A 15,795-nucleotide genomic window follows, 5' to 3' on the forward strand; every position below is an offset into this window, starting at 1 on the left:
AGGCATTTGTCAATTTATACAAAAAAATGCAGAAAGTTGGAATGATCCAGCAAGAAAACACATTGCCATCACCAAGACAATTTCTTTCCAGAGGACGGTGATTCTGGCAAGAGAATTAAAATCATGAGCAGATAATAGCTTCCAGAACTGTGACTGGTATTATGGACGCTCTTCAGCTACAATTTTATCCTTATTTTAGTTTAAGTCCAGGATATTTAGTCATCTTCATTATAGCTAATTAAAAAAATGTACTTTAAGATTTTTATATTTAATGTCTTACAGATTAAGCAATTTAAAATTTGAATTTGTCATAGAAAATTTGTGAATATGATTTCTACTGGACAGAAGTCCACAGATTACAGGACCAACTCAAGACAAAAGGATTTGGAAAATCAACAGACAGCCATTTAGGTCCAGTGTGAAAACAAATTATGGCATTTGGTCTGCATGATATATGAGAAGTCATAAATAAATGAAAGCATGCACACCTTTTAAAACTCTAATTCCCTGTTCGATGTATGCCAAAACTGAAACCATCTTGAGTTCCCTGAACTGTGATGGTTTTCATAAAATAGAATAAAAATAAAAATATACCTAACTGGAGTTTAAAAAACCCACATCATATACTTTTAAAATAAAGTATAACTAAATCTGTATAATTATATTTACTGCCATGTACTTATATCCACAGGTTTTTTTACCTGCTGTAAATAAGACTCTAAAATAAAATAGTTAAAGATATATGAACGTGAACCCATATAATTCTCTAGAGTTATCTTGTGATTAGTCAGGAATTATTTAAGTTAAAGATTTGTTCAGTGCCAGAAGCAGGTGTTTTTTGCTGCAGTTAGAAGTTTCCATAACAATAACAAGAGTACCAATTAAAAGCCAATTAGTCATGGACATCACTTTAAGGTCCAGTACTTTGCAAACTCTCCACTCTTCAATTCTCCTTCTCTGGAGCTGCCCATTATTCTCAGTACAAAGACCTTAAAATGAATGTGGACTGTTTGCCTGTCCCTATGGAAACCTTGCCACACTGCACCATACACAAATGCTTCCCAGGCATCTCCAGAACTACTTTCCCCTGTGATCTTTGCCCTAAACAAATGTGCTGTTTATTCACTCTTCTTCTCAATTATGAAGACCCATTAGATGCTGTGCGAATACTAATAAGAAAAGAATTAAACCTATTTTTAAGAATGTGTGAAGATTCCTCCGATAAGACTTTACCATGATATTGAAAGTATACTGGTTGGTGTCTGTAAATCTTGAAATCTTGCCAGTTCAAAATTAGAGTATGAATTTAGCTTTAAGTTTTGCTGACCAATAAAAAGCTCCCAGACAGAAAAAATGACCTAGTGGTTAAATCACGTGATGAGAAATCAGGAGATCATGGTGTTTTATTGTCCTACCACCAAAAAGCAACACCATGCAACCCTTCATGCCTCCACCACCTCACTTTGGGATGATGAAATACTGTGTACTCCAACAATGCGAATTAAGAAGCATGAATCAACCTTATGAATTAAAAGCTTCTGCACTGTTTGATTTTCATCTGCTTTAAAGTCTAAAAAAAAGGAGAAATCCAGTCAGAATTTTGTCTTCTTGAAACATTCTCCAAAGTCAATTTAGTCAATAATTATGTCAATGGCAAGGTTAAAAAAAGGAAACAGTCCCTTTTTTCCAACAGACAGCAGAGATTCATTAGTATCCTTAAAGCTATTCTTCCAGCTCTGTGCAACATTTCTGAGGAAAACCTTCTTCAATCCTTCTCCTATTTCGCCTCTACTTACAGTTTTAAAGAAATGGCACATTTATCCTTGCAGCAACATGAGCAGTGCCAGCAACCAATTCTCCCCCTCACGCCTCCCGTATAAGCAAAAAAGACCTGCAGCTATCTCTCTCTGATCTCTGGCACCAAACTTGGCAAGTTAGCGCTTAAACTGTTTTTGGATAACATGGATGACGCATAACTGTGCTTATACATCCTCTTCTCCGCTCCCTTTACCTTTCACTATGAAGCTGCTGATTCTTTCCTTTCCTTTCACTTTCCCTGGTCGCTACTGTGGATAAAGCAGTGCCTATCATCATGTGTTACACTGGACTCCTAATAAGACACATCAGAACAAATTTCCAATTTTGTTATTTCCAACAGATTCTTGACATTATATATTAACTGATCAAATGTATAATCTCTGGGTTCTTTTTAAACTTCCATATTTATTCCTGTTGCTGCTTTCTTTTTTTCTTCATTCTTATCTGGCACAGAACAGCTCTGAAATTCCAGCCTGTCTGGCCATATGTTCCTTTATGCACGTGTAAAATCTTCCTCATTTCCAAACACCTTGAAATAATTGCAATTGCCATGTCTTATTCTAGAAAACAAGGCTTTATCTTAATCTAGGCCACCTTTTTATTTATGGCATAAAGAACATGACCTATGCCATATTTCTGTTGGAGTGATTTGATGCAAATGACAGAGCCTGAGTCAGAACTCAGATTTAAACTCGGGTGCAAGCCTGAAAAACCTTGCTCAAAACTCACATTTCTTTCTACTTTCCCAGCTCAATATCCTCAGAGAAGAAAGATATTGCTTTCTTTAATCAATATACTGAGCAGAAAGACATAACAAAACAGGTGGTCTGTATGGTTCCCTTAATCTCTCTGAATTAAAAAAGAGCTGATGATGTCCTCTCAGGAAAATTACTACAGAATAATCAGAGTTTCTACTTTGCATTTCATTAACTAATTGTAAGTTCCCTTACAAGAATGACAGAGAAGGAAAAGTATTATTTAGGTTTCTCCTGCATCTCATCTAAGTGGAGGTAGTCTGTTATTCTAAGTCATGACAGAGTGTGCTGACTTTTATGGAAAAGATTTTTTTTCACTGAACTTTTCAATGCTCATTGGCCTGTAAGCTAAATTGAAACCAGGCTGCCTGATGTAAGGAGTTAATACTATCAACAGATAGTATTCACTTTTACTAGAAAAGCTTTTCATGATGCTTGAGTATTAGTCTCAGTTTTTTATGGGTTAAAATCTTAACCAACTTTGGCACTACAGGGACTAGTCAGTGGAATGGCAGCATCTCTTTATTATGCAAGCTAACTTTAGGAATCTCTAAAGCCCAAACAGGTCTAAATCACACCCAAGCTTAAAACTAAGAGAACAATCTGCAAAATACCAGATAGAGTCCTCAAAATATTGGAAGGGATGCATATTGAGGGTCAGGCCCCAAGTTATTTTTGTTTAAAAATGAAGGAAAGTAATGCATTTCAGAAAAACAAAATGTTAACATCCTTGTCAAAGGAAATTGTACAGTAACTGTCCACAAGAACGAAACTCATAGCAGGGTTACTGCAGGATACATTTGCAATCTGCAGAGATCCCAGGAGCCTCCATTTTGAATGCCCAAGCTTAACGGCGCTTGCTATTTGCAGGCTACTTCATGATTTTTTTTCCAGAACTAATGAAAGCTAAATGACTACACAGGCTCCATTCTGGAGCCTGTTATTTCCCTTGACTTCACCGGAAATGTAACTGTTGCTAAGCTAAGTAATACCATAAACTGCAAACGAAATACATCATTAGTTTGTATGCAGTCAGCTCTGCTCTAGGGCGTAAAAGAAGTGATGATTCCTAAGCATGGTTTACCTCAGCTTCTTTCCCTACAGACATTTCAAAATACTGACCATTTCTGTTAAATTTGTGATCTTATTTACTTAGAGTGCGTACACTTTACAGGCACCAAGGGAACTCGCATTGGTGTGGCTCGTCAGGAACTGACAGCAGCTGTGTTAGATTAAACAAAAGCTCTCTGTGATACTTATCTCTAACTTGGCAGCAGCTTTTCTATTGCTACCTCTGACGTTCTGCTTCTAGCAGAAGTTGAATTTCATGGCAGGAAGTACTTAGAGGATTTGTACAAAAAGATTGCGTTATATAACTTGTTTCAGTAGGACCATCTTTCTAAGTGTTTTAACGCTCATTTTCTGCTGATGAATATTTAATGTGTTAAGTGCAAGGAATCTTCAATATTCATCAAACAGAAACTAATCTTTGGAGAAATTTGGAAGGAACTTAATTTATTATAAAACTCCTGAATTCGGTTTGCTTTCTTCTGCATATAGATTCTTTGTGAACTATACACTGACTCTTAATGGGGAAAGCGTACAACCATGTTATTACATGGTCTAAATGAGAAAATATCCAGATGAAATTATTGGAAGTAAACTGTTTTCTCAATATTAAAAAAAGGAAACTACAGAAACATATATCAAAGGTAGAACATTACATTACAAAATGTACAAAGGTACAAGAGTAATTACTGAGTTATGAGCAGATTATAATCAGGAAAGATGTAACACTGGGACAGGAACATAGACATTATCATAATAGACCAGACTCGGTGTTCATTTAGCTACATATCCGAGAGGCAGTTTATCCCTACCTCTGAGAGAGTTTGATATAAACTTTAAATATGTGAACTGTTATGCTAGGTTTCCATTTATCCAATGGAACTGTGAGTTTCTTATTACATAATAAGTGTCCGATTTTTAAAATTCTTCATAGCTCTCAATTTCAGAACCGTTTTGTGGAATTAAGTTACCTAGATACTGTGGGAAAAAACAAGATTCCTAAAATAAACTCAGTATTTATGTTGCCTTTCAATTTCACTGACTTTTTTTTACTGTTTTGCATGTAAATAGGAGTGTCTAAATTCATTTTCTTTATCATTTATACTGCATACTTCTGTTATATCTCTTCTCAATAGCCATATGGTCTTTCAGTTACCATTGATCACTTTATCATTGTTACATCCCTTTGCAACTGAAGGGAGGAGGGCCAGACAAAACCAAACCAAGTGCATTCCAGAGGAAAAGACAGTATCTCCAGACTACTCAACATGATAGTCATTTCATATTCTATTTCAATACTTTCCAAACTGTAATACTTAATTAGATTTTTAGATAATAAAATAACTCCGTTATTAGACCTATTAGATTTTCAACTCAACTATATTTAAATATAATCCAGATTTTTCCTTTAACGCATACTACCTTGAATTTGCTGGAATGCAATCCCCCAATGCTGTCCATTTAGCTACCTGTAAGTTCCTCTGTCAACAATCACTAATTTGATGAGAATTGTTCATGTGCTACGTTGTGCACATTCATCTTGGTTTTTCAAATTTCCTACACCAGTGCACTTTATTTTGCCCCTCCTTTTCAGATCAGAAATCATGAAATGTCAGCCTCCTTCAAGCAGCAGCCCAGAGCAGAAAGAAGGAACAGCTTCACCGGATGGAAGTTACGGCTTATCTGCTGCGCAACAAGATCGAAGATCTCCCACTGGTGGCACTGGCGTTTCAGAGAACGGTATCAAGCCCAGTAAACAAGTATTTTTTTCCTCAGTGATTTCTAAGATACTAGCTTTTCTGCTGGGTATAGATTTTAAGCCAGTAAAGCCACTAATAAATCCTAATTAATCTTGAAATCCTAGATAGACCTAAAGAAAAGGTAATATCCTAGCTTCCTACTTTTCTCTCCCCACATAATTGTTTGTTTAATAAAAGACTTAACATATCACTTAGAGCTGCAATTTAAAACATCTGTTTTTTTCATATCACCTCACCAAAAACTTTTTCCTGGCTTATAAGTATGGAGTCTTCATTTCTTTAAATAGATCTTGTAGCTTCAGCTACAATCCTTTCCAAAAAAACCTTTTGCAGTTAATATTCCACACAGTCAAGCTCTTTAGAAAAATTCTGGCCTCTTCAGTAATTCTGAAAAGATCCAACCTGTTTAACACATGTAACGCTAACTACTGCCATAACAAGGCTCAGCTGCAATTTCTCATGGGACTGCATGAAACACTCTTTGAAAATCTTATAAAATCACTGGCTTTGAAAAATGCTGGCTCTAGTTAAAAATTACCTAGGCTTTTATAGAGCAGAGAGCTACTATGGCTCTCAAAGAGTTGGCAATTTTGGGGGGTCAGTTAGCTGCTGCAATGATGAGAGACATTTATGATGGCCATCTTAGAAGCCAAACGTCTTTTTTTCCTTTTCCTAGGTAATGGTTTAAACGCCAAGTAGAGAGCAATTCCAAACACAGAGTTTGGCTTTCTCTCCTTGATTTTTGATTCAATTAGTTCAAAAAAGACAAAAAGTCTTATTTGGAATTAGCTGTAACACAGTATCTTTACTGCAGATCAGAGATCTGTATGTATCGACAAAAAAATAAATTTTGCATAATGTATTCAACGGAGCTGGCAACTAGCTGCTCAGGGATGTGGAAAAGGATGACATGCAAATAGAGTTAGCATTTCAGCATTTTCTCCATTTGGTTAGACCTATAAAGTTAGCCTGCTTTCAGAAGTATTTTATTAAAAAAGGCATACTGCCAGCTCAAAGATAGGTCCCATGTCTAAGCTAATTACCCATATTTCAAGTTCAAACAGCTTTTCTAGCAAAAGTTATGCAAACAAATACATTGTGGTTTTATATCTTTAAAAATGTGAAAAAGTATTGCATCAAATGAAAAAGGATTAAGTAGGCAGAAAAGAAAAAATAACTAAGAGTGAAACTGTAAAGTTGAACAAAAAAAGCTGTGTTGACACCTGCGATAAACCTAGATATACTAGACAAATAAATCTAGATACAGATTTATTTATAAAATATCTAGATATACTTCATTAAATGGACACTAATATCTTAGAGCACAAGAGCATTTGCATCAATGGAACTGCATAAATTATTTCAAGTTAGCTGGGTTACAGATTAATGCCTATGTACCTCGCTATTCAAATACTTGAGGATCCTACTTATATAAGAATTTTATTAATGTGTTGGCTTTATGTTAAGAGAGACACATACAAAGTTTCACTGTTACCTCTGGTTTCCAGTCCTGCTAATCATAACCTACAAAGGTTAGTCTATTCTGCATACTTGTTCAATCAGAGCAGGAGGCATTCCCACATGTGAAAAAATGTATTAGCAGTGGCTTAGGTACCTCAGATTGAAGACAGCTTGAAGTTTACATTCCTTTCCCTCCCCTTTATAACAAGCTAATCTGAGTGTCTGCTATGCCAGATGTAGCAATAATTTATCAGATTAAACATACCAGTTTGCAGGTCTTCAAGGAATCCACAGCGTTGTGTAATATCAGCTCTCACGACTGCCACAACAGTTGCAACTTCTGGTTACCCCTTTGAACTCCTAAGGCAAGAAACAAATGATCATACAAAAAGTTTATTGCTAACATATCACACATTGAAGGTATAAAGTCATTTGTTTGGTTTTGGCAGCGCTCAGCCTCACGAAAAAAGTGCTGCTAATACATTAGTGCATATGGTGTTAGGACTGCAATGAAGATGCACTGACATTCATTCTCTAATTAAAGAGCAATACTGCAGCAATTGTTCCTGCTTAGCCAATACATTATTGAACATGATAACCTACAAATCAGGCACACCGAACGCTACTGGAATGAAAACTGCGTTAACAAACACATGTCAAGTGTTAACCAAAAGAAAAAAAAAAATCCAAGATCAAGCTGTTTTTCCTTTGTTGCTGGGCACAGACCCGACAGCAGGCTGACCACGGCTTAGGCTGGCAGTCCGGCAGAAGGGAAGGTCTCCTCCAGAGGTGTTAGGCGACTGCCCCCTCAAGGAGATCCTGCCGAAGGACAGCGCGGCCACTCAGGGCTGCGAGTGACGTGGCTGCGCTGCCCGCCGGCCAGAGGCTAGAGAGCCTGTTAAAAGCCTCCGAGTAGTGACAACAAATGGAAAGGGCATTTTAACTTGACCTGAGGTACCTGCACGTTTGAAATGAAAGCCGAGTTGTTCTTGCAGGTGGCACGTACAATTACGCTCTGCACCTGGTGCCTTTCTGTGCGCTGTTTGGTGTAACAAATCCCCTGAGGGCGCCAGCGGTGCGGTTCAGGTGCCAACCGTTAATGGGATTTCTGTCAGCAACCGGACAGTTGCCATATAAATCTCTCAGCATCTCCCACACGCATACGCACAGAAGTATCTGCGATCAAAAATCTGCTGTTTCAGTTTGTGAAAAATGAGCTACTGTTGCTTAAATGCAAAATGATGTTCCTTCCGCTAGTGAAGAACATGTGGCTGCCCCTGTGACCGCAAAAGGCATACAAAAAGTCATGTATCCGCTCCGTGAGAGCCTCTGGCAGGTGACTCTGCCTTGCACCCACTGCTCCTGCGCTGGGTGAAGTAACTGAAGGTACCCAAGACTTGAAATGCTGCTTAAGGTCAAATGTCTTTCAGTATTTGAAGAAATGATAGCAAGCTCTTATGATTCTTCGACTTGCTCACTCTGCTGGAATTAGTTAAAGCTGTTTAATTAACTGGCAGTTATTAAGGGAAATAATTATAAAATTAAAACTCATGTTTAAATTGGCTTGACCTGATGTCAATTCAAAATAAACTTTCAGAATAAAGATATGGCCAGTGCTTACTATGCCAAAGATTTCCAGTGAGTAAGTTATAAGCATCAGAATAATAATTTAAGTCCCAGTAAATATCTTTTTGTGATAAAAACAGAAGCTAAATGCAATAATTTTTCTCAGATGTAGCTAAAAAGTATTGAAAAATTTCGGTAAGACTGTATGTATATTTGCATGAATGATGGTTATTTCATCTTCAGTTTATTTGGTGCGTAAGGACACATTACGTTTAGGTTAGGTAGCTGTAACTAAGCATTAAATAGCTATAGCTAAGCATTAAATAGCTAACACTACAGGTACATATCGAAATCACCATCCCTACAACACATAGTAAGTGAATGAATTAGTAAGAGAACATTTGAATGAAATCCTTGCACTGTGAATAGATATTCAGCTAGTATAATGACTATGCAAAAAAACCTATCACGTCACATCATTCCTGATGAAAAACATATATTCAATTGCATATGCGAATGGTAACTGTCACCCTAATAATATATTGTTCCTTCACATTTCTCCTTATATTTTGGAAAGAAAAGAATTTAAGTGAAACAGCTACAAGTTACCAGGAAGAAAGTGCTGAGCTGCTGAAGGCCGTTAAAATCACGATCTTTGCTGAAGATCAGTTGCCTTAGTTTTAAAGCCCTCTTACATGAATGATGAAGGCACTGTGTTTCACTGAGATATTTAAAATCTCGTTTTTTCTTTCTCAGTCGCACCGATCTAAAATGTCGCAGCAGCAGAGCAGCAGGGCCCGTTCTTTTGTTGTTAACTGGCTGTTCATTTCTCCAGTCGAGGATCAGATGTTCCGATCGGTGGAGGGCCAGGCCGCCTCTGACGAAGAGGAGGAGAAGTGGACAGGAGACCAACAGTCCCAAGAGGCTGAAGTGAATAAAATACTGGCCCAACTCCCTTGTTGTGGCAGTGGGTATGTTTCTGAGATTAATGCTGCTTGAACCTTTTGAGAATATTACTTCATGACCTGAAGACACCACGGCTTCAGTAAGAAGCAGTACTACTCTAAAACAAAATCAAAAGGTTCCCATGTGCTCCTCTACAGCACTGGGGAAACAATGTACTAAGTACCCCCACCTAATCCTATTAGGTGTCAGCTAGGACACCAATTTATGACCTGTGCTGCCAAGAATTTTGCAGAAAACCTGGCTTTTACAAAGATGGACCTTGCTTATGAGGCTTCTCTAACTCTTTTTTTTTTTTCCCCAATACAGATGTGATGAAAAAATGAGGAAAAAGTTGATGTCTTATTTTGGGACAACCAAAACTGATAACTATCAAGCAGCCTCTGTGGAGCTAGCAGGAAGAATCACACAGCTAACTGAACAGCTCGAGCTCAAAGGGCATAAAGTGAAAAAACTGGAAACAAATATGGAAGAGGTAACAGATGCCAGGCATAGTGTGAAAGAGTTATTCATGTATCTTTAGGTAGCTGCATTTATATCTGTTGTATTCTGGCTGTTCTGCTTTTTGTTGTTGATGCCTTTCTCTATGCCATTACTCTGTAGGCTCCACCATCTCATGCTTTCCTTTATCACCATCATTTCTAGTATGGCTCCTACCTGAACTTCCATTTATTTGGAGGATGAGATGTGCACCAACTACAGTGACCCGCAGGTTCTTCAAATATCATCCTTTACTTAAATGATTTAAGATGTTCACAGATTTTGTGTTCTGGACTGATACCACTGCAGATTAAAGAGCAGAAGATAAATACAGGCCATGCCCCTTTCAGTGGTTTCTCAACTTTGGATGAAACACTCCTCCTGTGCCAAGCCACCCAGTTCCCTAAAATAACTTTTCCAGAAATTCCTCCAGCTGATTGAGCCACAGAGGCTCACTGTTTTGGAATTCTTAAGAAAATTACTCTGATGCTAAATAAAAAAAATGTATTTCTCAGGCTTATTAGCGTGTCCAAGTTTCAGCAGAGGTTATAACCACAGTATTTAAAAGCCCCAGTGTGGTATCCTAGCAGTGCTATCTAATTGTACTATTTAAATATTGCCAACTTCAGCCAATGATGGCTACAGATTTTGATGTTATGAAACTTTCTATGAAACAAAAATAGTGATTTGTATGCATTGCTTTGTCTTAAGCTTCAGTCAATGCTTGTTCAGTATTTTACATCTCGATGCTGATCGCTCCCAGAAATACGTTATAAAGGAAAAAGTTTTGAGGATTTGTTTTTGTTTGCTTTTAATCTGCTGCCTGATCAGCCAGTGTTGCATAGTTCTTGTGCTTGGGAAACAGGAAATGATCTTTCCCTTCATAATTTTACAGACTTTTAGCACCAGAAATGTTGCCTCACTTGTCATCATTCCTTGTCTGTTCCATGTCTCTTGATATAGAAACCATTACTTACTTGTGTTATTCTATTTATTCTTCTGTGTACTTTTCAGCCTCTCCTATTACCCCTTTCGAATGAGAAGAACCAAAAACGAACTCAGCATTCACATGTAAGCCCATCATGGCATAAGGATGATTTCTGTTTTGTCCCTAGTTCCTTTCCTAGCTGGCTCCTAGCATTTATCCTTCTGATCTTCGCTGATCACTGAGCTGTGTTCAGGATACAGTTCTCCTAGGTCTCTTTCTTGAGCTGCAGTCATCATCACTGCATACATATGACATTGTGTATCTTCCCTCTATGCCTTACTACGCATTACACTGAATTTTATGTGCTGCTTTACTGCCCAATTATTCGGTGTCATGAAATCCTGCTGTAATTCTTCATAGGCAGCTTTAGCTTTGATTACCCCCCAAAATTATATGGACAACAAACCTAAACACTTTCACATTCACCTTTTCAGAAAATCACTCATGAACATGCTGATCAGCTCAGATCTTAACCCCGATCTTTATGAGACCCTAAGGATGATCTCTCTCCTTTATAAAAACCGACCATTCAGTTCTGGTCTGCCATTCTGTGCTTTACCTCCCACCTTTTAACCAGCTGTAAGTCGATGGCAGGATCTACTCTACAGTTCTTTGTCAGTTTTATTTTTTTAAGTTGTTAGTGATGAACCTTAACAAAAGCTTTCTGCAGCTTCAAAGTACACTCTATCAATTGAATTACCATTACTCATATATATTCATAGACCCTTTCAAAGAAATCCAATAGATTCCCCACCATGTTCATCTGTGTATTCACCAAGTCCCTTCTCTATTACAGTTTCTATCAATTTGCCTGACAGAATTATTCATATTCTTGAGGTGATGTGTTTTCCTTCAGACCATCTCCGCAGTGTCTTTTAAAAACTGGTTTTCCATTTGCTACCTTCCATTCCTCTGAGGCTAAACTGATTTAACAGATAAATTACACAGTACATTTCAACACTTAATTCTGGAGTTCTGTTACTGTTTTCTTCCTGTTTTGAGAAAGCTCCTCAGGTTCATCTCTTGCAAAAAATGGCTCTAAATATGAGAGCCTCTTTAACAACTTCTGTAGCAAACACAATACAATCATTTTCTTTCACGTTCCTTAAGTTTTTCTTTTACGTATTGATTAGTCATTGTCCTAGACGTATTTTTATACAGGCTACTCCGGAGGCCAGATTCTCCTGTGGCATTCACCCTTTTACTTAAAACTAGCAGTTGGCAAGATGGTATTTCGATTTCAAAAAAAGGCACAAATTAAAAGAGACAAATCCAAAATCAGGCTATGCTGAAGGACTCTGACAGAGCTAAGAACACACCCCACATCTCTGAGCCCTGTGACTTAACTACTGACCATCCCTCCTCATTTCTAAGTTAAAGAATAGGCTATTCTTCACTATCATCATTATCTTATTTGCAAATGTTGAGGTAAGAACAGCTGATAGATGTAGCCTATCTAGGGAAAACCTGCTGGGAGAATGTTTTTATGGTACACTGAACCACTGTCTTCAAGCACAATAAGATGACAAAAAAACTGCATACCCATAAACAAAAATACAACAAAGGAATCAGAAAACCAGCTTTCTTAGATATGAGAAAGTGACTGCAAAGAAAGCGTAACTGCTGTGGAAAGCAGTTGACTAGTCAGAGCCTAGGAAATGCAGACAAAAAGGGCTTTTTGTAGGAGCAATTGAAATGAAGGGGAAAAAGAGCCAGCCACAGCAACAAACACTATGTCCAAATACCACTAGCAGTATTCTGAGCTAAGCATACTGCAGACGCTGCCTATAAAAACTAAGCAGCTGGTTATGACACTGGACAACTATGGAGAACTCAAGTGGCATGCATATTAAAGGGGAAAGTTTGTACTTTTTCCATTCATGTTTGTACATAAGACACACTGCATGGCCTACTGCCTTTCAGCAACAACCAAGAGAGGACAGAGAAGTCACTGTGTAGCTTCCCAAGTATGGTGGCTTCACCAGCATGACTAAAGAAGCAGCTAAAAGCAGCAGATGTGTACTATTATGGGTGCAGAGGCCTGACAGACTAGGCCTCTCTCCCATCAGGACAGATGGGCACCAGTTAAGAACTTCCATGAGCATCTCTTTAGCTGCATAGTAGGAAAGTGGATTGTACAAATACAGATAATGACCTTGTTTCCTCTGTGTTATTTGATATGACACTTCTGCCATTGTTTAGCTGTACAGGGGAGCATAACTATACTTTATGTGCTTAGTACCTACCTGTGATGAGTGGCATTTGACAACGGGGAGGCAATCTTCGGTATAATAAAGCAAGCCACATGTTTAACGCGCTGAAGACCTCACACAGCCCCTAGACCACTTGTTAAGTCTCAGTTGCACTGCTGCCACATTGGTGGTAACAATGTTGGCTTAATATACAAAAAAATATTACCTTATTCATCCAAGACGGGTGTTCAGACAGGGATACTGATATCACTGTTTGGTAGATGGACTGGAGTAAGAAATCCAAACTTCTGTAGCTGTTGTACAGCTCCAAGGAGCTAGAGAGCCTCACAGAGCAACACTCCGGGGCAGCTAACAGAACACGCACATCTCCATCTGGTGGTGGAACAAGCGACAACCAGTGCATACTTCTAGCACTGTCAGAAACTAAAATGACCTTTTAGGAGACTCAGAGTGGATCAGGCATTATTTTATTTTTTCACTCTGATGACACTCGTGCTTCAGGGAATTGAAGTTCCTTCCTACCTATTAAATGTTAATTCAGATAAAAATTTCCACAAATAAAATCTAATGGTGTGCCCATTAAACCTGCAACTTTACTGGTTCAGGTCTTTTTGCAGTTATTGCTAGAACTGCAATAAAAATTTTAAAAAGGACAACAAAAAGGGATTAACAGAGCCAGCAAACTTGGCGTTTACTCCACATGGTTTTGTTCCTAAGGGAAATATAAATATATTTAGATTCTGTTTGCAACAAGAAATTGCAAAAAAAAAAAATGTAATTTTACCTTTCAAAATTCTGAGCACGGTAACGAATGAAAAATGAAGTTTATTTCTATTACTAAAGTTGAACTATGTCAGTGCTCTCGAAAGTGAGAAATTAATATTTAAGCGACATTTTTTCCAGGGGATGATTTTCAAGTTCTTTTCAGCAACTCGGCCATGCCCCATGCACCACCTTCCTGATCTCTTACCCTTTCAGAACCCTGTGATAACTGTAACAGGCCTTGGTCTCTGACAAGCATTTACTTTGTGATGCAAAATATTTCACTCAAGTTCTGCAATGAAACAAATCCAGCATTTCAAACGGTAACATTTTTTTTGCAGGTAGGTCTGAGACAACTGACAGGTTGCAGCTCAGCTTTGGAAGGTCCAGGTCAGAGAACACCACTCCTGCTAGAATTTCTGTAGACTATTTGAAAGTCTTATTGCATCAAGACCTTTCCGCACTTAGCTGCAAACCAGAGCTTCACCAAGCAAGCAAGCACGCCAATGTTTTGCAGAACCAGGATCTCAAAAATCTTTCCTTAAGCTCTTTTTTTATTCCCCAAAATATGTAGAAGAAACTAACTGGTAAATTTATTTTCTTGTTTCATCAGATATATGGATGATCTGCATATAGGAGTTCCAAAGCAAAAATAAGATCACATTGGTGAGGGCATACAAGTCAGTTATGCTTTTCTTACTTTAGAGGAATACAGGATTGCAAAAGATTGGAAAACTGAAATCGGAATGCCAGCAGTTAAAATTTCTCAATAATCTGTTTGCATCCAGTGTTGAATGACCTGCCATTATGTACGAGAGCAAAGCAAGCATTTCCTAGCAACAATTGATTCTTCACTTTATGTAGACGTTAAAGAAACGTACTTCCTTTCAAGATAATCTGGTGTGAACTGACTTTTACCAGATAACAGGGAAAACTTAGCTTTGCAGTTATTGGACAAGAAAGCGAAAAGCTCCAGTGCTTTTAATTTCCTGTGTCATTGTCTAGATGAAAGGCCCATTGCTAGGTGAACTGCAGCAAAAGGTGGAGGAGACCGAATTGTTGAAGATGGAGCTACAGATGTTGGAGACTGAGAGAGTTAGGCTGTCACTCGTGGAAGAAAAGCTCATGGATGTTTTACAGCTTCTTCAACAGCTTCAAGACTTGGTATGGCAAGAAAGCAGTCCAGAGACTTAGAACTGTTTTTGATGGTGTCCTTTCCAAACTAAAAAGGATGTTCATAACTTTCATTCAGTACAAGGTCCCTTACACTAGGAAACATTTCTGCAAGTGTTTGCCCCTGGAACTGTCCCAGGGGTTGCAGAAAACTCCTAAACCCCTCCAGATGACTTTCCAAAAGAGGCCTAGATAACTCCCTGGATCTAGATCTCCAAGCTCTCCTCTAAGTAAAAATTTGGGAGTCAAGAAAAACAAAAACGTTAATCATTAGAAAGCCTACTTCACATTGTTTTTCCTATTGATCCCACAGAAATCTCATCAAACTGTGAACTGGTTCTAGGTCTTCACGGTTTATGTAGCCTCTGTTCTTTGGGAGCATATCATTTCACATCACAGTTTGTATGCTCACATCAGGCAAATCCAAGAATAGCAGGGCCATAACATCTCGTTTTCATGAAGGCTTGGAGTAAGGCTCTCTTTATTCTAAAGCACTATACATAAGCCTTCCCAAAAAATAAATATTTGCTCCTAGTGGCCCAACTGGGAATTGGGGCTTCTAATTTAGGAGACACACAGTAGGTGCTGACTGCTGCATGGGGTAAGGTGTGGACAGGTCCACTACTCAATTACTCTCCATTTGCTGCTTCCCTGCCGTGGCACCGCTTGACTGTCCAGTTCAGTGACCTGGCTTCTCCTGGAGAGAAGCCTCCCGCAAGGCTGCTTTGGGAATGCCAGTGGCCCAGCACCACGGCAAGGCAGGACGTTAACGGCCACACTAACATCTC

General features: G+C 38.4%; 2 protein-coding genes across 19 annotated transcripts in view; one reads left to right on the forward strand and one right to left on the reverse strand.

Moving 5' to 3' along the window:
* Positions 1-15,795, reverse strand: part of CFAP92 (cilia and flagella associated protein 92 (putative)) — a 178,054-nt gene that overhangs the window by 99,990 nt on the left and 62,269 nt on the right. For all 13 annotated transcript variants that reach the window (XR_011134541.1, XM_068907386.1, XM_068907387.1 and 10 more), the window contains exon 3: positions 7,128-7,222. The gene's annotated coding sequence lies outside the window, so the exon portion shown is untranslated. The remainder of the gene's footprint in view (positions 1-7,127; positions 7,223-15,795) is intronic.
* Positions 1-15,795, forward strand: part of EFCC1 (EF-hand and coiled-coil domain containing 1) — a 62,940-nt gene that overhangs the window by 33,663 nt on the left and 13,482 nt on the right. For 2 of the 6 annotated variants that reach the window (XM_068907404.1, XM_068907409.1), the window contains exons 3-5: positions 5,236-5,381; positions 9,264-9,399; positions 9,701-9,866. In XM_068907404.1, the coding sequence (XP_068763505.1) occupies positions 5,236-5,381; positions 9,264-9,399; positions 9,701-9,866 (448 nt within the window). The other 4 variants (XM_068907403.1, XM_068907406.1, XM_068907405.1 and 1 more) reach the window with 4 other exon arrangements.

Source organism: Struthio camelus, chromosome 14 (genome assembly GCF_040807025.1).
Source record: "Struthio camelus isolate bStrCam1 chromosome 14, bStrCam1.hap1, whole genome shotgun sequence".
In the NCBI taxonomy this organism is placed as follows: domain Eukaryota; kingdom Metazoa; phylum Chordata; class Aves; order Struthioniformes; family Struthionidae; genus Struthio; species Struthio camelus.